Below are 26,072 nucleotides of genomic sequence, written 5' to 3' on the forward strand. Positions count from 1 at the left end.
AACATGAAGTCAGACGATATATTGACTCAGAAAGTTTCTTTTTTATTCCACATCACATTACATGATGACTTATTCGACTGAAACAATAAGATCATCAGGCTAATCTTGATTTACAAAACATAAACACATTTCTTGCTCTTTGCATCTATTTATGTTCATCACCTGACAAACTTTGACTAAATAAAACAGAACACAAGGTACAGCAGGCTTTGCAAGGTCAAGACAAATAAATGGAGAAACATACAACAAAAGTCAAACAGAAGGAATAAAACTCTGCATTAATGCATTACATTGGAAATATTATAGAGATGATCCACCTACAGAGGTCCACATTTTCTTAACCTGGTTCAAAGACAGATAGAGAATTGAGTCAAGAAAAATGGGGGGGGGGGAACAACAACACACATTTTATGTAATATACCAACACAAAGTAGTGCAAAAAAGAGGAAAATTATACACGATTTTCATATGGATGGGCATAATAGACGTTAATGCTGTTTAATACATTTCTAAAATGCAGTAGCACACTTTTCCAAGCCGTATTTAAACGCACCATGAACCAAACCAGCAAGAACTAGTAATGTTTTTTTTTTTTCAAACAAACCGTGTAAGTTGAGTAATGGTGCTGCATGCTAATTATGTTGGCTAAATGATGCTAATATATCATGTTAAGCTAGTTAACAAGAATGCTAATGTTGCCTATGTTACATCTCTTGCTAGTTAGTTAATGCTAACAATACACCAATTAAAGTGACAGTTTTGTCAGTTTAAATACCAATAAAACTGACTGTAATGTGAGAAAATGTTCAAGAAATATAGATACTATGGTAATGCAGAGGAAATCGTCTTTAACAGGAAGCTTTTTGCTTTGTAAACAAATAATCAGTATATTTAATGCTAGTAGTAGGATCCCAGAAAGTTAGTTGCAAGGTTTTATCATACTAACCTTTGTAACCGTTACCAAGGCCAGCATTCAGTCCATCATATTTACCAGTCTGCTCCACTGTGAAAATAAAACACCCCAGTTTAAAGTCTTTCAAAGGCAAATTGAAATCTGAAAAGAGTTTAATCCACAACACCAAATAAAAAACAAAAGAATTTTTTCCCTCACTCTCTGGAGTGAAATACGATCAAATTTCTCTTGTTTAGGTCGGTTGGAGTTACCAAAATTATTTCTATTCGCTAAATGCCAGAATAATGAGAGAAAGTCCAGAGGTGGGTAAAGTAACCACAATTTGTGCTCAAGTAAGAGCAGCACAACTTCAACATATTTCTACTCAAGTAAAAGTAAAAATGTATTTGGTAAAAAAAACCAAAAACCATCTTCTCAAGTAGCGAGTAACTGATCAAAACATCAATCATGTAATATTTAAAAATTACATCATCAGAAGGACAGAAATATAAACTTGTTTGAAAATTGTGGTGCATAAAAAGCTGTGTAATGGTTCTGCTGTGATAAAATGACCAAATGTGCTGGAGCTTTGCTTGGGTTGCTAGGTAACGGGGCTGGGCTCTGCTGGGGTTGCTAGGTAACCGCACAGTGCTAGACAAATGTGACCAGAGGTGGGTAGGCTAACCAAAACTTGTACTAAAGTGAGAGTAGCACTACTTCAACATGTTTTTACTGAAGTAAGAACAACAAGTAGCCATCCGAGAAATGACTCAAGCAAGAGTAAAAAAGCATTTGGTACAAAGTCTACTCAAGTACTCAGTAACTGATCAAAAATTAATTTGTTTAAAGATTACATAAGCAGATGGACCAAAATGTCCTAATATAAAGTTATGAGGACATTTTGGTATTTTAGAGAAACTAATTTATATAAATAAAAAATTACAAAATCAGGTAAAATAAATATTTTTCCAAATCAATTAGTTTAAATACAAAATTTCTGAATCCTTAACAAAGGTTTGTATCTGTGTCTGGTTAATGTTTGGTTAAAACCTGTTTGTCCTTCATTCAGTGAAGTTCCTCACAGTGGGTAGGAAATCCAGAAATTTTACTAAAGTAAAAGTAGAGATACTTCATAATAGAGTTAATGAGGTAAGTACAGAGTAGTAAAATACTCCTAAAAGTAAATTTTTTCCAAAAAAGTTACTCAAGTAACTGTTACTATCTAACTCTGAAAAAGAATATGTTAAACTCTATATGCCGAAAAGCTATAATGCATTCCTAAAGAGTTTCATTTTTAAATAAAATGTTAATTTAAGCTTCATTGTTTTGCTATCAACCGAGTTCTGAATGTTTGAGTCAACAGAAACACCAAAAACCAACTCATAAGGAGAAACGAGAAGCTCCTTTTCACAGCTGCTGAAATCACAATGAGTGGAAGTTGATCAGCTTAGAGGAAGTATCTGGTTCTTACTGACTTACTCAGAGCATCCTGAGAGGCGCCGAGCGCTGCGCCGAAACCTTAACAAGGAAACACAACCAAATGTCACATTTCAGACAACAAACCTGATTCAAAATTAAGTTTTTGCTAAAACTCACCTGTTTGTTGGGTCCCAAATCCTGCAGCAGCACCTAAACCAGAAAGAAAATAATTAAAATTAGCTAAATACTATCATATAAATGAATAAGTTATCATAGTTTTTTCCTTTTTGCTTCGTGTTTTTAAATGTTTGGGTCATAACCTCAGTGGTAGTACATCTGGTTTCAGAAAACCTAACACCCCAGAAAGACGCCCTTTTTTCCGTCGTGCGCAGTTTCTCACACGCTCTTACCGTATTTGCTGGCGGTTTTGGCGCTTTCAGCTGCAAGGCCGAGCTGCTGAGCTGCATACGGGTATCCGCCGTCGCCTGAAGGAAATAAAGCGACATTAGGCAATACTGAGAGCTGTGAGTGTGAAGAACAGAGAGGATGTCATGAAAGAAAAGAGGTTTTGTCTCGCACTAACAAAAAGTGTGACATTTAACTTAAGATGGTGACATTCTCTCTGTCAAAAAGAAGAAAAAGAAAGCTTAAGTCATAATTATTGATTTTCTACATTTGTATTTCAAAAATATTAAATGTTTCCAAGTATTTTTGTCTGGTTTTTAGTGTATATATCTAAATCAGACAAAACTAACCTACAAGTAACTTTCAGCACAATATAGAGATTAATTTAAGCCAATAATTTTTTTATATTTATGAAAAAGTATTAGTTTTAAGTTAAATAATCAACAAGTGGAACATTTTAAATGGGTAGCAATATGTGATTTCAGAATTTTTATAGCACAATGAAGTAACAATGTTACCTTCAGTTGTTAAAAAAAATATGACTTAAAAGAAATCTAACATCTTAATTTAACACCTTGGAATTGGGCCTCTGTCTCTTTAAGGAACTCCTGCTCTTTCTGAAACTCCGCCTTCAGGAAGTCATCACAACACGACTCCTCCATTAACCATTTAGCAAAGTTTTTACCAGCGTTTTATTGAAAAGTAGCTCATATAATGAGCCCCACTGGGTGTTTGCTAATTGCTGCTGGCTAGTCTGAAGGAGCTGAGTGGGGGAAGCGCTGCTCTGTGAGGTGGAAGCCTGGAAGCTGCAGCTCAGAGGAGGAGCTGCAGCTTGGAGGCGGGGCCAGGCCCACCCAGGCGTTTTGCTCAGCTGAATGGCTGAAGATTAAATGATTTCTCAAACTTGAAAGAATCAAAGCAACACTCCAGGTGTGTTTTTGATGAAGGAATAATATTATAACATGATGAAAAAGCTAAAAAAAGAGTTGATTTTACATAATACTGCCCCTTTAACTTATTATATGGGGAAAAAGTCATGTTATGTCACTTATGTCTTTTACTTTCTTATCAATTTTAAGGAATTACTGGCTTGAATCAAGCCCTCATATCTTAGTGAAAACTTACTTGTACTTTAGTTTTGTCTTATTTCAAGTGTAGCAGATCTAGTTTCTAGTACAACTAGAAAATCCAAAAAATCCTTGGTAGTATTTAGTGTTTTTGCTGTAATGAGTTGCACAGGAAGCTCCTACCTTCCAGTCCAGCAGGGATCACCGGAGCGTTACCATAAGGAACCTGAGCGGCTCCTCCTGAAAGGAAAACAACACCCGACTCAGGTGACTCATATCATTCCTTATCCTGTAGCCTACATGTTGATTCAGGTCCTGGTGTGAGACATGCTTGACTTCTGAGTCACGCTTGCAGAGCGGCGTTTACTCATCATGTGACAGGAGGACGAGGTTGTTTCTGCAGAACTCACCGTATTTACCTCCAACTGATTCCAGCCCCGTACCAAGTCCTCCTGCAGACAGATTAACAACGGTTTAGTGGAAATGTTTTATGGCGCAGGGTGTTTTTTGCTATGTTCTGATACATTGAAATGTAAACTTAGGGAGCGGAGGAGCAACTTTGTTCTGCTTTTAATATTTGTAGCAGAAGTAACGTTTACTAAAAACACTCCTGCCTCATTTAAATGGAGTTGTTTGCAATAGCGTCTTACTGCTGAGTCATTTAGTAACTTTTCAGTTTAGGCTATTTGGAGAAGCGCTTTTAATAACCGACAATCTGAAGTATTTATCTATAAACTACTATCATACTTCCTTCTTTACCAAGTCTACGCTCTCAGTAAAGACATTTTCAATTTAAATATTTAACAAGGGCAAACAAGTTATTTTGTAAATATACATGGAGTCTTTTACAAAAGAGGAACACAAGGGTGAATTAGAGCAGATGGGCATGGTGTCACTCTGGCCACTCAGACTGTTAAAGGGGACCAAAGATACAAAATTCACATTTTGCACGTTTTTGTACTTGAGTCTCAGCTGCCACTAAAAACAGCCCAGGTGCTTCAAAACTGCCAGCTGTATTTTTGGCAAGTTACAATCGATGGGCACTGCGCCGTTACCTAGCAACCCCAACCGAGCTCAGCGTGTTACCTAGTAACCCCAGTGGAGCTCCAGCACGTTTGGTCAGCTGGCTTTCCAGCAGCTGAGGTTAGTGACGGCAAATACCTACTCAGCACAACCCCACATGGAAATAAAATATAAAATTTGTATTGGCTCAAAAAAGTCTAATAATAATAATTATGTACCAGCGATTTTATAATGGGTCGGTTCTTACCATATCCACCCTGGACCGGTCCGGCGTAGCCACCTGTACTGAGAGCTGAAACATCAGGAAAAGAAAGAATGTCAGTCAAAAAATAATTCTTAAAAGCAAACCTTTTAATAAACCTGCAGACATGAGACCAGAAACCAAACTGGAAAAAACACAAAATCTTTAAGTAAGACCAAACTAACTGAAAAATAACTTTTCAACAACATATAGAGACGCTTGTTTCAAGTAAATAATCCTTTAATATTGGTTTTAAAAAAGAACGAGTTCCATTGCCAGATTATTTCACTCATAACAAGACATTATTCATGTTATAAGTGAAATAATCTGCTAATGGAACTAGTTCTTTTTCACCAATATTTATGAATTATTAATTCAAAGCTCCTATTTCTTGCTGAAAAGTTATTTTTTTAGTTAGTTTTGTCTTATTTCACGACCAATCTTACTGGGTAAGATTGTGTGTTTTTACAGTGTACCAGAATAAGATGGCCAGCTTCACAATAGCTACACCCAGTGGATATGTTAACCACACTAGCCATAAGCAGACAGCCTATCGTTTTTAAAGCTGTCATTCATACGCTGCAGGTTAAGCGTCCAGCTGTTAGTGTCATCATCACCTGTTGGAGGTTTTCAACAGGTTATTGTTACCTTCAATCTTTCCCGATTTGCTCTCAGCACCATCAGCTAAGTCTGCAGGGTAACCAAGCCCTGAAACATAGCTCTAATTAGCACTAATTAACTAATTACTCGTTAACTAAACCAAGTTTTACCCTTTTTTCCCACCCGTATGTGGATTTACTCACCTGCTCCGTAACCATCACCGTATCCGTTTCCATAACCTGTTGGGAGACGAAGAGGAAAGAAGGTTTTGTGCCAAAACTTTCACCAGTATCTCTGTTCACAATCAAAACAAAAACTTTCAAAGCCAAATGTTGGTGTGTTTAATTTGGATGTCAGTTTGGAAAGTGAGAATTTTAATGCAAACTGTTGGTAAAACTGCAGTTTGTCAGCATCTGTACTGCTGTGTTGGCACTTACCGAAGCCGTTGCCCGCCATGGCACCAAGATATCCCGTCACTCCATCACCGTATCCTGTCACAGCAGATTAAAAACATAATGCATGCAACATGTGTACGGAGTCCCATTAGTGCCAAAAATATGCTTTCATGTCTATATATGGAGGTTCTTTTCTAAAATATGTCACATGAAAAGGAAACAAATTACAGAAACAAAACTAAATACTACATTTAGATATGTTTAGATTTCATTTTGTAGATGTATTTAATAGTTCTGTAAAATTTGACCCAAATGTTGAAGTTTTGTTTCTTTTTCATATGACATATTTTAGAAAGCAAAACTAATAGTTTCTCTCTGTTTGTATTAAATCCAGTATAAATTGTGTGCTTGGTATATTTCTTCTAGATTTGTGCTATTCATAAATATTAAGACTGTGGTATTTGGTATTTTGAGCTGTACAGATTTTTAAAAATCACACAAAGAAGCAAACTAAGTGTTTTCAGTTATATTCAAATGAAGAGATGTCATCTTAAGTCTTGACATAGAAAAGTGTAGAACATTAATTTTCATTTACACACTGCAAAAACACAAAATCTTACCAAGTAAGATCTTATTGACAAACAAGCTACTATATTTCCTGAAATGTTACTTTTAAGTTTTGTCTTATTTTAAGCGTACTGAGGTATTTGCATCAGAATCTAGACCAAAATTACTTGGTCAGATTCAGTTTTTTGCAGTGCAATACATAAGCACACTACATATGCAGCTTACATAGACACACCAACATTTTCGGCACTAACAGAACCCCATAATGAAAGTTTATTTTGGTTTGTAAACCAGCCTGGCTTCAAATCCACATGAAAGGACGACAAGTTTTCACTTTCAGAAACATTAAAGTTCACCACAAAGAAAATCACAAGACGGCAGAAGAGACAAAACTTTTGGTTTGCAGGGAAATAACGAGTTTACAAGGCAAATTAGGAGCAGCATCGGATTTTCTGCTGCCTCACCTGGAGCCTTCACCTGACATCAGGTTCAAACTGCATATATTTTTATTTATTTAGCTACTTCCTTTCTCTTTTCCACTTCTACCCTGAATATCTGTGACACTGAGTTTATCAGGGAAAATAACAATGCAAATTAGAAAATAACTGCCAAGGTTAAAAGATCCACATATAATAAACAATTTCATAGGTTTTGTTGTGACACCAATTGTTATGTTTTGTCTTTTTTGAATGTGTCCATTTTAATGTATACCTGTTTGTTTGGTCATTTTATTTTTGTATTATTATTCATTGTATTATCTGGTTATATATTTTGGAGATATATACCACTTCTTGCTTTTAGTTAGTCTGTAATGTTTGTTGTACATGCATTAACTGGTGAATTAAAAAAAAAAAAAAAGGTGTTTCAAAAACCATTGGACTCAGAAATAATAATATTTTATTTGACCTCTAAATAAGAAATGTTAACAGTTGCATTGGTTTTGAAACGCTTAGTTAAAATAAAGAAATACAGTGAAAAAGGTAAAAGGAAAAGACTTAGCATTTTATAATGAAGCCTAGAGATGGAGTATCAGATGTTAAAAGAACATCTGGAGGAATTAAAGCATCTTATCTAGAGAGTTTTGCACAATAATTTTTATTTATTTACATTATGTTCTACATTCTCACACAATTTGGTGGATCTGGTCATGCAGCATAAAAAGTTCATATCCAGGTTTGAAGGAAAATGCTAACTTCTCCTTTAGGTTTACAGAAAAAAAAACTATTAAAACATAATTTAAAAGATGTAAGAATGATTGCACACGCTCACCGTTTGATTTCCCTGCAACGCCCTGTGGATACGCGCCCTGTCCAAGCGCAGCAGCTGCTGGGATGTGAGAAAAAGAGAAAAACGTACAAGTTAACACCCAAAACTAAAACTCACCTTCGAATCAGAATTAAATACATCTAAAGACTAACCACTAAGTTTTCCAGCAGCACCTCCCAGATAAGCGCCCTGTCCTAAACCTGTGAGAAAAACACGAGAAATATTTATCAACGGTTACTGAAACTGCTGAAGAGGAGAGAAACTTCCTGTGAGGAAGGCCAGACGCTACCTGCGCCGTAACCTGCAGCGCCCAGATAGTTTCCTGCTCCTCCGATGTAACCTGCAGACAAACCAAGGAAAGAAAGAAAAAACTCAGTTTGTGCCGTTAGTTCACCTGGAGGACTGGAGTCAGTCTGGAGTTTCTCTAAACAGAGAGAGAAATGCGACAGAAAACATAAACTGTCTGCAAGTCTGTTTGGAAGAAAAAAATTTTATTTGCAGTTTCTGCGCCAGGTGGAAACTTTCCTGGAATAAATCCAGAGAGTCCAGAAACTAAAATGTGAGAAATACATAAAACAATCATTTGGAAGCTAAACAGACAAAACAGGCCCACAGATCCTGCGCCATATTTAACAGTCGGCATAACTTGCTTTGTTTCTGTTGTGTCTTTTAGCCACAGATTCACTGGGGAGTTTCTTGATGAAAATTTCAACCTTAGTCTCATCTGATGAAATCACGTTTTCGGTTAAATTCCTTGTAGCATTTAGCAAATTCCACTTTTACTTTTATAATGGTAGGAAAAATCTTTTGTTCTCGTTGTTCTTTCACCCAAATACAACAGAGTTTTAGGGCCATGCTGACAAGAAATAGACGACAGAAGCTTTACCAGAGGTAAAAAAAAGAGAAAAACATCAGTTTTATTCTCCTTTAGGTTTCAAAACTTTACCTCCATCCTTGATTAAGACTGTTTTTTCAGGTAGTTATGTCTGTATTTCTCACCATCAAAGGAAGGTAATAGGAAAGTTATTTACACAGCATTAAAAAGAAGAAAGAGGACTGAGAACAGAACCCTGAGGGACGCCATATTGTAATGTTTCTGCTGCTGAAGGAAAAAGAATATTAAATACACCGGCATATTGACGCATATTAAATATAAGATAATAGGATTGTTATATGAGGGTGAATTTGATCTACAAAAACATGAAAATGGTGGAAAAAGATGAAGCTTTTCTCTTACTTGCCGCCTGCGTATTCCTCTCAGTCTGCTCTGGCAAACGAAGAGGTTTTGACTTTCTGCTTACATGTCCAGTGATAGGAAGGAGTCTGGCATCTTCTTGAGTAAAACCGCCAACTTCCTGCTCCTCTCTGGTTAAGGTGATGCCCAAACTTTGGGCCCTGATCGGATCGTAGCGCTGGGATCTGTCTCTGACCCTGATTTTGTCTTGAGCCAGACGTCTCTGGAGGTCCTGACTGCTTTCTGGTGCAGTTAAAGGACTGATGCCTGCTTGACGTTGCACAGGGAAGAAAACATCGCTTCTGCCATCTTGACCTTGCGCAGGAAGATTTTTACACCCGAAGCGTTTCCCAGCTTTGACCTCTGAAGGATTAATGCCCAACATTTCTGGCAAACCAGCAGGAGCTCCACAGTTTGTAGCGTCTTGATTTGCTGTTTCTCTGGGATTGTGAAGTCCAGAATTGTAGGAATCCAGACTTTTGACGTCTCGATCAACAGGAAGTTGTCTATTCATATCTGCGCCTGCCAGCATGGCCTCATGACCTCCAAGTTCATATTTTCCACCAAGAATTTTATTCTGTTTATCAAGAGGAAATGAAGGTCTGAGATTTGACGACGGCATGCTCGGATTGAGTCGTTTGACTTCGATTCTTGCGTGAATTCTGGGAACAGTCGGACCGAATGCGTTGCTTCTCCTCAGCGATTGTTCTCGCTCTCCAAGCATTTCATCTACAGCTCTGATCTTTTCTCTTTTAAGATCCTGAGCTGCTTGTGCCAGACTCGCCCCTTCAGGTCCACCCAAATCTGCCGCAGAAACACCTGGCAGAGAAATATCATCATGCATTCACAACTTCCTGTTTGGACAGTAGCGCGTTTCCTGCAGAGGAAGACACACTGACTGTCTTGTATTTGAACGAGATCTGATTTTTTTAAAAATGCTAATAGGTGACGCTAAACTCCTCCTTCACACAACAATCAGTGCTTTTGTGGTATGAAGTTAGTTTAGTTGGAAAATCCAGTTTTCTTTTGATTTTCAGAAAATTGTGAATCAAGAGAGGAAGAAAACTTTAAGATTACAGCATTATAACCCAACCTGAGCCAAGAAAAAGACAACTTGTGAGTCGGACAGACAACTCATTCACACATTGTCTATTGTCATTAAAGTCTTGCCATATTTCTTCATTTTTATTGTCTCTAAGGTTTTGCCATATAAGTTTGTTATTATTACCATTAAGGTTTTGCCATATTGGTCAGGAACAGCTATTCAAGAAGGAAGAAACTCAAAAGGAATTTGAATTACATACGCACAAAATACTAGGCCGTCTTAAGAGAATTAAATCCAAATGTACAAGGAAACGAACACAAGAATAAACAAAGAAACTGAACACAATATGGCAAAACCTTAATGGTACTAACAATTAAACAATTATAGCAAGTTGTTAATAGGGTTAGACCTTTTCTAACCGTAATAAATTCAGAGGTAACTAGAGAGGAACATAAAGGAAACCCAAAACATTTCTCAGATTCCATACAAAATACAATCAGTTTGGCAGAAGATAACAAAATACAAGTATTTTACACAAAATTACCAAAAAACGTAAGTTTTCTAACCCCACATGTCTGTTTTAAGCTGCAGCATCCACACATTCATCAACGCCAATGCAAACATGCAGAAGACATTCAAACGTGTTCAAACAGCAGCAAACAGCAGTCAGGTTATGGCAAATAGATGTGATTTTCTTTTCAAATAAAAGCAGTAATTCAGTTTGAGGAAAAAACAGAACGATAAATTTATGTGTAAGTGATGCATAAAGATAAAACAAAGAAACATTGAGATTATTGTATCCCCTAATTGATAGAATACCTCAGTAAAACTTTAAATCAAAGCAGATATAACAGATTTCTGTTTACACCTACATTAGTTATACTGACTGTACACATTGGTAACAGAAAACATTAGCTGCAGAAAACCATTGCACCAGTAACCACAAGGAAAATGCTCCAATTTCAGGAAATTGGGGTAAAAGTAGAAGATATTGGAAATTGTGTTTGTATAAAAAAGGCCATAAATTACAAAGCAGGTGCAGAGGATGAGGGTTCAGTACTAACCTGGCCGTACTCCTTGGTACCCAATGCCAGGGAAAGCTCCATATCCTGGCACAGAAGACAAACCAATATCTCAAACTTAAATAAGGCAAGCTGTTTTGCTAAATAATTGTGGAAGAAGCAAAGCATTTATTTACCTGGAAGTTGGCCGAGGCCTGCACCATACACTGGAAAGTCACAAGAAAGAAAAAGTTGAAATCTGATTTAAAAGATGGATAAAATATTTCCTGATTGAACTCTGTGACGTTAAACACAAAGACTAAATATTTTTGTTTTGTTTTGGTAAAATGCAACAGAGACATAAAAGCAGAAGCACAGGTTTCAGTTGTTTTACATCTTCCATAAACAGTTTCCCATCAATTAAAAAAACAACCACCACCAAAGAATATCAAAATTTAACCATTATGTGAGTGAGCGTTCGAATCAAATGTGTCAAACTTAAGGTGTGGGAGGCAAATGCAGCCCGCCATAGCTCATTATGTGACCCAAAACAGAACCTTCAAGATAACAATCATATGATTAAATATAATTTTATCAATCAAATCAAAGCTGTTTGATCAATCTGAAAAGATATTAAATATTATTTAATTTTAAGAACTTATTGAATGCAGAGACAGCTATTGATAATTTAAAAGTTAGTGGATTTTATGATCTTTATTTGGCCCAAAATAAAATAAGTTAATCACTCCTGGTGTAGAACTTAGTTTCTGCTGATCTTACCACGTTTTCCTGCCTGGCCCAGACCCAGTCCCAGTCCATTGGTAAGCCCAGCATTCAGTCCCATTCCTGTTCCCAGACTGGCGCCTGAAATCACAGGAGTGAGTCTTAAATGGAGACAAAACGGGGAATTTGTGAAAAAGATGGAGGACCACCTACCGTATCCCGCTGGGGTTCCATATCCACCGGGCTTCAGGCCTCCTCTTCCTCCCAGTCCAAGAGATCTGTATCCTCCTGGAGGCCAGTAGAAACTAATGTTTCTGCCATTTGGTTCAATAATTTGACTCAAATAGAGAAAAATCATAATACAGCTTTTATTTTGCTTAGACATCAATTTGACTTTATGTAAAATTCCCATTTTGTATGTTTTTGAACTTCCATTTGGCTCTCAACTGCTTCTGAAAACAGTTTATGTGCTTAAAAAAAACCTCCCAGTCGTCTTACGGCAATAAGTCGACGTTTTCTGGGGTCTGAAAAATGAGCCGTTTCAAAAACTACCAGAATGTTGAGTCCCATTCCACGACGCTGCACCGTTACCTAGCAACCACAGCCAAGCCCAGCCCCGTTACCTAGCAACCCAAATTTGAGCAGTTAAATCAGCTGATTTAACTGCTAAATGCAGCTATAAAATGTACAGATTAGCTGCCAGCAGCAGCTGATTTGGATTGAAAGTGGAAGTACCCCATAAAATAAAAGAAGCTTATAAAAGACAGAAGTGACCAGACTATAAAATATCAACATCTAACTATTATTTTGTGCAAAAATAAAAAAAAATAAGTTAAATTTAATTAACGTGTTTTGTTTCACTCAGAGACTAATCCAAACCTGTTCAGGAAACCTTTAAAATGAATTATTTTCTGTTGGCTTTGACGTCTATCTACTAATAGTACAATCATTAATAAATATTTGATCTTAACTTACCAACACCAAGATGAGCCGCAGGATAACGTCCAACTGAGATGAAAAAATATACAAATAAATACACATAAATGTCTCTTTTTAAAGTTATTAGTTCACATAAAGTGGTTTTAATCTGGAAATAAATAACATACGCCCAGTCTTCATTGCTTTTGTGCCGTATCGGTTTCCTACTGCTCCCAGGGCTCCAGTAACTGGCAAGAAAAGGAGACTGAATTTTTATTTGGGAACAGTTTTTGGGCATATATGTTTGCAAAATAAATCTGCATCAACTAGCGTTTAAAAAAAAAAAATACTGCAATACTCATTCTTGACCAGTAGGCGGCGATATTGTCGATATTATAGCATACAATTTTAAAGAAAGAACTTGTTTTCCCATAATGAATGCAAATTCGCCAATAAATAAATAAAAATAAAGAACTGCAACTTATATTGAAAAGTATTTATTTGGTTGGAAGAAGGAGGTTAAAACTGAGCAGAAAATGTATTTTGTAAATGTTTGTCCAAATGTTTAGAGTTTTGTTGTGTTTTTGTTTTTATACACAGAAAAATAGATGAACATACTCAAATAAATGGGATAAATGCAGCTTTTATGCTTTAAATTTAAGAGATTAATTGTGAATAGATGATTGGACGTAAAGGCTGACCTCCAGGTTTTACTCCAACACCTGAAACAGAAATTAGACATTTGTTTAAATTACAAGTTCTTTTGATTTTCTATGTATGTTTCTTTTTTTCTTAGTGAAAATGAATAAATAAAACATTTCAGGAATCGCCGTACCTCGAACTGGCAGCGCTCTCCCAAAGGCAACATTTTGAGGACTAACTCCTGGAATATTAAGAATGCATGAATACATAATAACAGAAAAACTTTGCAAACTTCCTATTAAATCACAACAAAACAACCAATTTAGCATATTACTGTGGAAGGATTAACACACAGTGTACAGAAACCTGCATGTATTATAAAACTGAGATTAAAAGAAGACGGCGGATAAAATGCAGCGACTTCGTGGAGCCTTGAAGTTTTTCTCACGATCTGCTGTCAGATTTTTCCTGCCTTTGATTTGCAGAAAACAGAAAATATGAACCACAGCGACTGGCCGGCAGTCATGGAGCCACATATTCACCGCTTTGTCTTCATCCTCCTCCGTCTCACAGGCATGATTTTTATCAGGTAGGTGAGAGAAAGTCATTGAAGATGCCGAATCATTAATCAAGTTTTAACTGAAATTAATCTCTCGTTTCTTCTGTAGGTTTTTGCAAATTCAGCTAATTTCTTGTAGAATATTTAACATCATAGTAATCAGCGGTGAGTAGGATGGTACTTAAGTAAGGGTAACACCACTTCAACATATTTTTACTCAAGTAAAAGTCAAAAGTAAACATCTAGAAAGTTACTTAAGTCAGAGTAAAAAAATAAAATTGGTAAAAAAAGTTATTCAAGTACTGAATGCACTGCAAAACCACAAAGTTTTACCAAGTTTTTTTGTCCAGTTTATAGTGCAAATATATTTCTATGCTTGAAATGAGACTAAACTAACTTAAAAGTATTTTTTCTGCAAGATATAGGAGTTTTCTTAGCCAATAATTCATTAATATTGATGAATAATTATTAGTTCCACTGACAGATGATTTCACTTTTAACAGGAAAAATAATCTAGAACTAGTACTTTTTTGTCAATATTAAACAATTAGTGACTTACAACAAGCTCCTATATTGTGCTAAAAAGTAACTTGTAAATTAGTTTTGTTTTATCTAAAGTGTACTGAGATATTTGCATTAGAAACTACTCAAAAATACTTTGTAAGTTTTTGCAGTGTAACTAATCAAAACACCTAATTTAATAATTAAAAATTACATCATCAGACAAATAAAAATAAAAAGTTAAGTAGAAATTTTGGTATTTTAAAGACCAAAATGACAATAATTTATATAAATAGCATAATTACAAAATAAAAGCTTTTTTTCTAGTTAATTTGTTTTATTATAAAACTCATGAGAGAGTTTGATTAAAACAAGCTTTCTGTTCATTCAGTGTGAATGAGTGAAGTTTTACATTCACACTCAGTAATGAGTAACTAAGTAATCCAGGAACTTTACTCAAGTAAAAGTAAAAAGTACAGAGTAGTATAAATACTCCTACTAAATGCAATTAGTTACTCAAGTAAATGTAACTAATTACTAATTCATGTTGCATCTTTTAAATCCAGTCTATGAAACGTTATTAAAAAATACAGAAAGAAAACAACATTTGAAAAACAAGTTAAACTGTTAATATATATATTCTTATTAGTTCACCAACTTTACTACTAAAATCAACAAACTAGTGATAATAGTCCAAAATAGCGAGAATTTTGGCCAGTTTGAAATTTAATAAAAAGGTTTTCCGTTTCACTGAATTTCAAAATGTTTGTTGTAATGTGTGTATTTCTCACCTCCTTGCAGAGTTTGCTGAGCCAGCCAGAGAACCAGTGAAGTCTGCAGCAGAGCGCGGAGCAGCATGATGGAGCCGGCTGGGAGAAAGAGACAGAAAAACGGACAGAAAGCTGCAGCAGAGACATCCTCACCTCCTATATATACACCGGGTTTCCCCAACAACACTCCTACTGCTGCCTGACGCCTCCAACCGGGTCGTTGTTTCCATAAGCTGAGGGTCCATATGCAAAAACACAAAAGTATTTTTGTCTTGTTTATACTGAGAATATCTTAGAGATTTTTGTCTCCAGTCCACCAATAAAAACTAATTCAGATCCACAAAACAGCTTACTAAAGGAAACTGTAATATTGCAAGAACCGCCAATTTATTTATATTTTTAAGCTTTAAAAATAAAGAAAAACATAAAACATTTGAGAATATAGGACAAACACATTTTCTTCAATATGCTAATAAAGATTATTTTCTAAACAAATGACCAAAAAAATAGATATAAAAATACATTACTGGTACATTTTGTCACTCTGTTGTGAAAATTAAATATATTTTCCATGAATAAAAGGAAAAACTGCCAAAATCTGCATTTGTTATTTCATATGCAGGTAAAAGCAAAACAACAGACACCCAGTACTTAGAAACCACAGCCACCAGGAAAAAACATAAAATCCACAGATACTTGAAGTTGACTAAAACTGCATAAAATAACCGTTAAAACACTAAATATACCTCAACATGCATTAATACAAATAGTGCTAGCGCAGAAGCTAACATCAAACCAAATAAACCAAAATGTTCCTGAAAATTGGACTGAAGTTGAGTGAAAGTCGCCAAAACTGAATAAAAAAACTAATTCTGGCTCTTAAATCGGTCAGTTGGAAACATGACTTTTACAAAATTTGACTTCATTTTTGATACTTTTTATATTTTCTTCTCATTATTTTGTTTTTAATCTCTTAAAAAGCTTTTGAAACTTATAATGCAACTGACTTTTTTTTCTCTATCGCTGATTTTGGAGATTTGCAGCCCAGCGGTACAGAGCTCCAATTGTGCCACAATTTCTATGAATAAGCCTTTGTAAAAGGTGAAAGGTCACAGATAAGATACAAGATTCATCTGAGATATTTTATAGGGTTTATTTTTTCAAAGTGTGTTGAGAACAAACTCATTTTGACACAAATTAAAAACATTTTTTATTTTAGCTGCTTCTTGTCCTGTTTTAATACTTTTACCTGTTTTTCTGGTTCTACTTCATCATCACACCTGTTAGAACGAAAAACTAAATAAACAGGACTCTCTGAATATTGAGGTAAGAAATTAAATGGAAAGAAAGTGACATCATATATTATATTTGTGTGCTAACCTTAGGGAGCAATTAGACAGATAAACATGATGCAATGAATCATGTTTATAGGAAGGAAACGGGCCTCATTAAAAAGCAATTTTACGCAGTTTCCTTTGGGGGGAAAAATGGGCTCTCTAACATAAATAAGTGCATCAGACAAAAATCACAAAAACTTACCAAATACTTTTAGTTTATTTTAGGAGCAAATATGTTAGCTCACTTGAAATAAGTCAAAACTAACTCAAAAATAACTTTTCATGAAGATAACTAGCTTGTTTGAGTCAATAATTCCTTAATATTGGTGAAAAACTTATAACCAGATATTTTCCCCATTTTATATGTGAAATAATCAGCCAATGGAACTAGTAATTTTTAATCAATTTTAAGCAAATATTGACTTAAAACAATCTCTTTATGTAGTTTGTCTTATTTTAAGTGTATTAAGACATTTGTACTAGAAACTCAACAGAAATACTTGGTAGGACTTTGTGTTTTTGCAGGCAGTATGGACGGCCTTTATGATCCTCTTTACATTATGCTGTGGTGGGTCCTGTCAGCCATTTCTTAACGTAAAGTTTATGTCTTAAATTTGTGCACAGCAGCACTGAATGCAAACTATAGAACCACATATTATGATTTACCGCTGAGGGAAGACAGCTGGAAAACGTTCGTCACACGTGCGGACCACCGCATCGTCTTCCCTGGTGGTACCGAGAACAAGACAATAACACTACCCCCGTCTGACTCACCACTCCTTCATCCATGATTCACCTCTAAACATTCGTCTGTCTGCGTCTGCCTCGGCTACAAGAGGTGGGTCAGCTTTCTGGAAGACGTCGGAAGTTTGAGATGGACATTAAAAAGGATTGAAGAGGGAAAAAATGTGATTATGTTCAAATTCTGCTGGCTCGTTTAGCTGATGTCAAGTTGCTTTTAATGGCACAGACTCAATGTTTGAGAATAACCTGTACATATCAAAATTTGGCTAAAGTGAAGGTTTTAGAAATGCTGCCAAAACACAAAATATTACCAAGTGTTTTTGTAAAGTTTCCAGTGAAAATATTTTTAGTACACTTGAGATAAGGCAAAACCAACTTATAATTTACATTTCAGCTTGTTTTAAATCAATAATTCCTTAATATTAAAGAAACATTACTACTTTCACTTCTAACAAATACTTTAAACTTGAAATATGTTACTTTGATTTTAAAAGCATTTTTTAACATATCTGATAAAACTGTAACCTGTAGTGACAGTTTGCCATGAGACAGATAATCAATAAGATTGACATCCTCCTTCTTCTTGAGTTACTATTGCCATCTGAATGAACCAGTCAAAAACAAGCAATCAGAATCAGGAGGCGGGTCTTAGTGTTGCCAATCAGCTTCATGAACGTGCTGCTAAATGTGCTAATGCTGGAGAAACAACTCACCGTTACAGGAAAACCATTTATTTGCCGTCATTGGGAGATAAGTAGAATTAGGGTTCACAACAAGCTATGCTAGCTGCAGCTTAGTAGAGAGTAAGGGGGGAGGAGAGCACTTCACAGAGGGTGATTGACAGCACAAAATAAGTCTTAGATAATGAAATTCAAATGCCTCTTGTCACTTTAAATCCAAATAAGTTGTTTATAGCCATGTCCCCCTTACACCATGTTTACACTTGCATAAAAATGGCTACAAACAGATACGCAATTATACAACTGTACATCTTTGAAAATCAGAAGTGGGGCCACCTGCACAACCAACAAAAATGCAGCAAGAGGTTCTGGGTGGTAAGATGGCAACAAAACACATGTCTGTTCTAGCAGCCATTGTACAGCGCATACAGAGATAAAACCAGATGACCAAATGTGCTGGAGTTCGCTTGGTTGCTAGGTCAAGGCTCATACCTAGCAACCAAGCTAGTGACTTAACAATGAGGATGTTTTTGAAATGGTTAATTTTCCAAAAACCAAAAAACACGAAGTTATGTCCAAAAAAACATTTGGGTTTGTTTAAGAAGCAGCTGAGAGCCAAATGGAAGCATAAAAAGGTACAAAAGGTGAATTCTGCACAATAAGTCTTTGTTTAAAATTATAATAGTTCTATATAGTTACAGTTATGTTCCTTACATTGAGCGCACCTCCACTCAGTGAACAGCAGTTAGCTGTACGCTGAAGATTTCCACCAGCACGGGTTGGAAATGAAAACGTGCCTCGAACAAGTCGCACACTGTAAAACCTGGGAGGTTTGCTGAAGCGCACTGCACCTCAGTCTGCAGGTAAACACTGGGAAGCTGATCGGCGCTCGGCTCGCTCCGTCTGCACGGGACCCGCTGCTGTGACGGGCGGCGTGTGGAAGTTTCCACCGCACGGGAACACCGCGCACCTCAGCATGGCATGCAGGCTTCATGGAGTCAGGATGTTATTGACAGTGAAATCCTGATGGTTTGTTCAAGAGTCTGCATGCAGGAATTACCTCCTGGCTTCACAAGCCACAGCGGCTCCTGATATCTCTGCCTCGGCAGATTCACTCATGTTAGAATCAGTTCTGGTTTTCTAGGTTGTTTATTTAATCTGGGGGACATTTTAAGAGGTGGCAGCCACAGCGCCCTCTAGTTTAGTGGCGCAAATTAGCATTTTTAAAAATATATTTTATACTGGTCGTGTAACCCGTTTTTGTTCGTCTCAGGTCCAGCTGGATGACTTCACGACAAACTCTGGGTATGAGGGTCACTGTACATAGAAAAAAATAAATAATTTAACACCTTAAAACCCCATAAATGTCGAGATTAATCTCCGAATTTTTTCTGAAAAAACTCAAATATTTATGAGCCCAGAAAGTTGAACATTTGTTAGAAAAACTCCTGATTCATGTTAGAAACTTTCTACATAAAACCTGGATTTTTTTTAAGCTTCAAAAGTCAAAAGCTTTTTCTAATTTTTTTCTAAAACAGTTCTGAGATTAATCTCAAAATTTCGGTTTTCTAACACATTTTTGACTTTTCAGAAATTTTGTAAGTCTTTAGCAAAAAGTTTTTTTCAAATCAACCTCAAAATCTCTGAATTTTTTTTTTCCTCACAATGTTTTTATTTTCGGTGTCCAGAAATTTCTTGCGATAAATCTCAAAACTTCTGCGTCAACATTATCCTCCAACTTCTTCCTGCTGTGTTCTTCGTGGTTTTCACCAGAGGCAACATCCGGTTGTTGATCACGTGACTCGTGTGACGCAAGACGTGTTTCCATTGCAGGTTTGCAAAATAAATACATTTCCATTCGAAAAAAAAAATCCTCACTCTAGGATCAACACTTTTTATCGAAAAAGTAGATTTTCTTTTTAAATTAGCAAATTTATTTTCAAAATGTTTAATTACACAGTTACCTCAAAACTACACTACTGCAATAATATACGGATTTACGACGAGCTCTATGTTTTAAACATGATACAATAAGAAAACACCTGAAAGTGACATTCACCTTCTTAATTAAACAAAACCAAAAAAATAAAAAATTTGAAAAGAATGTTCTTTTTACCATTATACATTCATCGTCTGCCTGAAACATCTTCAAACCGTCTGCATAACAAACATCAGAGAAACTGTTGCCATGGAGCTTATAAACTCAATAAACAGCCAGGCTCTAAAGCACCAGGATATCAAAAGAGTCTCGGCTTTATGAGGGAGAGTCGGGCCAGGACTGAGCTGACAGAGAAACCCTTCACCTCCGTCCAACATCACACACACTTACTGCCTCACGTACAATCAACAGTTTTCTTTCTCCTGGCGTGAAATGAGCAAAAACTCAAGAGCAAAACCAACTCCAGTCAGGTTTTATTTGCAGAGCAGGTTGTCCTTAAAGAAAGATGGATGTAATCGCTCACAGTTCGTTGTGTTGAGTCTGCGAGGCTTCCTGCAGCCGCCAGGGGGCGCCTCAGAAAGTTGGAGGGAAGATGAAGAAAAATAGTATAGAAGCCAATAAATCATGTTGGGTTTTTTTTTGTTTTTTTTTTCAAAATTGATACGTTTCCATTATTTCCTTAAATTCAGTTTGTCCAATTACATGGCTAATGGAAAACGCACCTAGAGACACATAAAGATAGTCATAAAGACAGTCTTCTGTTACCTGGAGAACATTTCCAGGATTAAATGTGCCATCAAGATCTAGAGATACTGTGATTGTCTTTCATCACATTGATTACTGCAGAATCAGCTCCAGGAGATCCAGAACAATTACATTAAATAATCAGCAGAGTTTCAATTTATCACATTTCCTGAACCAAAGCTGAAGTTTAGACCTTTTTATCAAAAGCAGGACATGCTAACCTGTGTGTCTATAGTAGCCAGTCTTCAGACTGAGACGGCAATTCACTTCTGTTTGGAACAAAAAAAAACATTTAGACAGCCGGCTGTACGACTGTCTGACTTCACCGCTGGCTCCTGTTTCAGTTTGACCCGCTGCCAGGAGCTCTCCAGACAGAAATGACAAAAAACTGCAACTGTTCAGCTGAGAGAGGGAGGATGTATATCCAAAAAACACAAGAAAAGCATTTAAAACTCTTAAAACACGAAAGCAAAAGTTTTTCTTTTTAAGTCTAGAAAGATGTGAAATAAACTTTTGAAATGTTAGCGTACACACTGACTTCAGCATTGGGAAGAAACTCAGAGCTGCTGTGGATCATTTTAAAGGCGGTGAGTTTGCTTTTAGAAGCATGTAGATCCAACAGCAGACACCAAATTCAACCCTGTGGTTAATATAAATACACAGTAACTTGGGGTCAAGATGTTTTACGCTAAAGAATACGGTAAGTAATTCTGCTGATTATTTAAAGGGGACCTGTTATGCAAAATGAACTTTAGCTTTTTTTTTTTACTTCCATTTGGATCTCAACTGTTTCTAAAAACAGCTGGAGCGCTTAAAAAAACACCCAGATGCACTTAGTTAATGTTTTTTAGAGTCTGGAAAACAAGCCATTTCAAAAATCTCCCAATTTTTAAGTCACATTCCATGGGTACTACACCGTTACCTAGCAACCCCAGCAGAGTTCCACCGGTTACCTAGCAACCCAAATGGAGCTCGAGCACGTTTGGTCAGCTGGTTTTACCGCTGTATCCACTGTACAATGGCTGCTGGAAAGAACAAGTGTTTTGTTGTTGACTTACCATCCAAAAATCGCTTGGTGCATTCTTGTTGGTTGTGCAGGAGGCTCTGCTTCTGCTTTTCAACGGTAAACAGTTGTATAATTGTGCATCTGTTTGCAGCTATTTTCACCTGCAAGAGTAAACATTGAGTTGGGGGGTGTGACTAATTATGAACTGAGCAGAATAAAATCTCATTATATAGGAACGATTTTATGCTAAAACTGTAATGAACATGTTTTGTATAGACCATAGACCTGTTCTAACCTGCTTAATATTTTTGTGACCACATACATTGAACCTTAATATAACAGTCATGTGCAAATATTATCGTGTCAGTCAAATCAATTCAATTTTCATTTGTATAGGACTAAATTACACCAATGTGAAAAGATGTTAAATATTGTTATATTTTGAAAAGTAATATTAGATCACAGGGGAAAGTAGAACACTTTAACAGATAAATGGGTAGATTTGTCTATAGATTCAGAACCGGACCTTTGAGGACATTCATGATCTTGATCCAGCCTGAAATGAGAAACAACTTACCGTTACAAGAAAACAGTTTATCCACAGTCGTCGGTGGCTATGCTAACTAGCCTTAGCATTCAGGACAGGCTTCATACAAAGGAGAAGTGGAGCCTCCTGCACAACCAACAAGGATGCAGCAAGTTGTTTCTGGATGGCAAGTCATCGTAACAGATTTAAAGGGGGGATGAATAGCACCACCTGGAGGTGATTGACAGCATTAAGACCCGCCCCCTGGCTCTGATTGGTTGTTTCTAATTAGAACTGGGAGAAGACAGAGGAACTTGATTTTTTTTCACAGAAATTTTTCACAAAATCTTACTAAGTATTTTTGATCTAGTTTGTAGTGCAAATATCTTAATATACTTGAAACAAGACAAAACTAAATTACTAGTAACTTTTCATAAACTTATCAAATTTTCTTTAAGTCAACAATTGTGCTTAATATTAATAAAAAATCTTTTGTTCTACTTGCAGATTATTTAACTTATAACATAAAAAAAAGTGTTGTGGCAATCTGCCGGTGGTACAAGCTCCTATATCGCCCTCAAACGTTACTTGTAAGTTAGTGTTGTCTTATTTCAAGTGTGATCAAATGTTTGCACTTGAAACTAGACCAAAAATACTTGGTAAGATTTTGTGTGCACAAGTTGAAACTGTCACAACAGATTCAACAAATGTGTAAATGTGTATAAAAGTTACGTACTGCAGCTTTAACGCTCATTCTGAATTATTTAGGAAGAAAATTAAGAATTAAACATTAACCAATAGGAAGAGGAATCACACCTCCCACTTTATTTCAACCTTTGACCTACAATCTTCCCTTCTGTAAACAACAACTGCGCAGTGACTTCTGTCCACTGCAGCTGCTCAGATCAAACCAAAATTTAAAGTTAGTTCATATAAACTCTTAGACGCCTTCCTGTTTCTCTCTCTGACGCAGGCCCACCACTGCAGCTCCTTCCTTTCTCTACTGTCACCTATCAGCTGCGACTTTGCACTTTGCCAAATATAAACCCAGTTTCTTGGCCGAGCGACAAACTGACATGGGGAGGTGTCCGGCACGGTCGGTTCGGCCCAGGACAGGCTGAAGGACAAACAAGCAGAAAGGAGCGTTTGTAGTGAAACCTCGAGAGAACAAACCACCTGAAACAGTGAGTTTACTCCGGATTGTATCTTTTCAAACTTCATTGGCTCACCTGTTGTCTAGATTTTTTGCAAAGGGACCAGATACACTGCAAAAAAGTAAAATCTTACAGAGTATTTTCTTCTAGTTTCTGGTGCAAATATTTTTATCACAATTGGAATAAGACAAAACTAACTTGCAGGTGACTTTTCAGCAAGATATAGGAGCTTTAAGTAAATAATTCCTTAATATTAATCTAAAAATGTGCTAGATTCACTGGCAGATTATTTCCTTTAAAGTACAAAATTTTCAGTGAAATACTTTAACAATGATAATATTTAATCAATATTCAAGAATTAGTGACTTAAAACAAGCTCCTATATCTTACTTAAATGTTACCTGAAAGTCAGTTTTGTCTTATTTCAGGTGTTCTAAGATATTTGCACTAGACACTGGACAAAATACTTGGTAAGACTTTGTGTTTTTGCAGTGAAATTCAACTAATAGATTATTTTACTCAGAATAGCACATTTTTCCATGATAAAAGTGAAAAATCTGCTGGTGGAACCAGCACTTTTTAATATTAAGGAATGATTTGCCTATAAAAAAGCTGCTATATCTTGCTGAAAAATTACTTGTAAGTTAGTTTTGTCTTATTTCAAACGTACTGAAATATTTGCACAACTAGGAGCAGCACTTCATAAGATTTTATGTGTTGGTTGTGTACCAAATCTGAAATGTTTAAATCAGTTACAGTGTATGTTATGATTGAATTAACTGTTGATTTCTGCCTCTTCTTACATTAGACCCTACACTTTACCACTTTAAGTTACAGTAGATCATTCAGCTGTGTTTTAGAACTGTCAAAGTTTTATTTTCACAGCAGAAAATACCTAATTCCTTCCACTCCTGCAGATGTCCTTGTCTCCAGTTGCTTTGGCAGCTCGGCGAACGCTCGCTGCTGCGTCACACTCCAGTCATGAGGGAGGAGGTGAGCGAGTCTTTATTGACCTGTTAAACCAAACACAACCGCTTTCATGTTTCAAAACTGTCCTGGATAAACTGTTCGTAAAAGCACAAAAAACAGGCACAAGGATTGTTTGATCATTAACAGAGTCCCTACACTTTCCCCACAATTAAATTAAAACACTTTTCAAGCATTTTTAAGGTCAAAAACCACAACTTAGCTAAATTAGCTAAATAAACAGAAACAATTTTCCCGCCATCGTTTGGGCGCCCGCTCCAGCGCAGCGCCTCAATCTATAACTACACATTAGGTCTATTGCACACAAAAAAGTAGGAGTAAATTTCTTCCAAATCACTCAGAGGCTTTTAAATTAATCTCAGACATTTTCTAGCAAATAAATTGGAAATGTTGAGCATGAAAAGTCAAAACAAAAGGAAATTTAAGAGCTCCAAAAGTTGAAAATTTGCAAAATACAAAGATGAAGAAAAAAACCTGACATTTTGAAATTAATCTCAGAAATTTGCTAGAAGACATTTTGAAATGTATGAAATTTTAAAGTTTAACCTTTTCTAAAGAAAAAACCCTAAAATTTTTAAGATTAATCTGAGAAATTTTCTAGAATAAAATCTCAAGTTGAAACTCTTTGAAAGTAGAAAATGTAAAATTTTGGAAACTCAGAAATGTGTTTTTCTACAAAATTTCTTAATCTAAAAAATATTTGTTTTTTCAAGCAATTTTGTGACTTTTGAAACTCAGAAAATTTCCACATTTTTTATTTAAAACTGTATTTGTCTCAAAGTTTCTGAGACTTTGCTCATTTTGTTCTCCTTGTCCGTTTTACCTTTGTGTCGCAAATGCAAACCCGCTTTTTCGCCACTGCATTTGATCAATTTGTTTCCGCAGCAAAAACCTGGAGGATCCTGACCATCGTTCTGGCTTTCCCCGGCGTCGGCGTCTGCATGGCCAACGCCTTCATGAAGGCGCAGGATCACCACGAGCCGCCGGAATTTGTTCCGTATTCGCACCTGCGCATCCGCACCAAGGTGAGTTTGCAAACAGTTTTCGCGTTTTGATTTCCGTTTAAAACAACAGTAACTGTTTTATACTTATTTCCAGAGATTTCCTTGGGGCGATGGGAACCACACGTTGTTCCACAACTCCCACGCAAACGCTCTTCCTGAAGGCTACGAGGGCTCACATCGCTGATCATTATTATTATTGATTATCTGAGCTGCTTCGAATACTCCGACCAAACGGAAACCTGCACCGCCAACAATAAAACAACTTTATCCTGGATTAAGCTGCTTCCGTTTTCTCTTATTCATAAGAAAACGTGCATCAAGCATCAGATATCCATTATGCGTTTTAATATATTATATTAGAAATGATTTGTTGCCGTTTGGAACCAAATGTCAGCCAGAAATATATATTCCCGAAACAGTTAATCTATTAATCGCAATTAATCGGATTCGACGAATTAAGTTTTTCTGGCATATAGCAAATAGAAACAATTTTGGTAATTCTAGCTGAACTAAAATAAGGGAAATTTTGTCTGACTTAACTTGAAACGGCAAGAATTTTTTTTATTTTCATCATCTTTAAATATCTGGTTTCAACTGAAGTGATGCTTTCCCTATTTAGGCTTTAAATCAATGTTAGATAGCACTTTATTATAAAACTGTGCAGTTTGAATATCAAGTAAGAA

General features: G+C 36.2%; 2 protein-coding genes across 12 annotated transcripts; one reads left to right on the forward strand and one right to left on the reverse strand.

The window, feature by feature from the left end:
* Positions 1–19: 19 nt before the first annotated feature.
* Positions 20–19,167, reverse strand: LOC114160123 (glycine-rich cell wall structural protein). 10 transcript variants are annotated; one of them, XM_028042556.1, is made up of 26 exons: positions 18,827–19,166; positions 17,380–17,472; positions 15,290–15,501; positions 13,631–13,679; positions 13,498–13,526; positions 12,985–13,044; positions 12,854–12,886; positions 12,092–12,166; positions 11,936–12,019; positions 11,353–11,382; positions 11,219–11,263; positions 9,113–9,928; positions 8,165–8,215; positions 8,028–8,075; positions 7,879–7,935; positions 6,085–6,138; positions 5,851–5,886; positions 5,696–5,755; positions 5,054–5,098; positions 4,203–4,235; positions 3,967–4,023; positions 2,722–2,796; positions 2,489–2,521; positions 2,372–2,410; positions 947–1,003; positions 20–342 (listed from the first exon to the last, which is right to left on the reverse strand). In XM_028042556.1, the coding sequence occupies exons 1-26, from the start codon at positions 19,021–19,023 to the stop codon at positions 338–340; spliced, it is 2,373 nt and encodes a 790-aa protein (XP_027898357.1). In that variant the 5' UTR covers positions 19,024–19,166; the 3' UTR covers positions 20–337. The 10 variants fall into 10 exon arrangements, with proteins under 10 accessions (XP_027898357.1, XP_027898356.1, XP_027898355.1 ...); XM_028042555.1 differs by having other exon boundaries at positions 4,194–4,235; positions 13,498–13,518; positions 13,632–13,679; positions 18,827–19,163; XM_028042554.1 differs by having other exon boundaries at positions 4,194–4,235; positions 11,939–12,019; positions 18,827–19,163.
* A 3,971-nt stretch (positions 19,168–23,138) lies between these two features.
* Positions 23,139–25,667, forward strand: cox6a2 (cytochrome c oxidase subunit 6A2). Of its 2 annotated transcripts, none has more exons than XM_028042626.1 (4): positions 23,139–23,428; positions 24,284–24,391; positions 25,271–25,410; positions 25,484–25,667. In XM_028042626.1, exons 2-4 carry the CDS (start codon positions 24,316–24,318, stop codon positions 25,571–25,573), a joined length of 306 nt encoding a protein of 101 aa, XP_027898427.1. In that variant the 5' UTR covers positions 23,139–23,428; positions 24,284–24,315; the 3' UTR covers positions 25,574–25,667. The 2 variants fall into 2 exon arrangements, with proteins under 2 accessions (XP_027898427.1, XP_027898426.1); XM_028042625.1 differs by having other exon boundaries at positions 23,155–23,428; positions 24,316–24,391.
* Positions 25,668–26,072: the final 405 nt, after the last annotated feature.

Source organism: Xiphophorus couchianus, chromosome 16, assembly GCF_001444195.1.
Source record: "Xiphophorus couchianus chromosome 16, X_couchianus-1.0, whole genome shotgun sequence".
Taxonomy (NCBI): domain Eukaryota; kingdom Metazoa; phylum Chordata; class Actinopteri; order Cyprinodontiformes; family Poeciliidae; genus Xiphophorus; species Xiphophorus couchianus.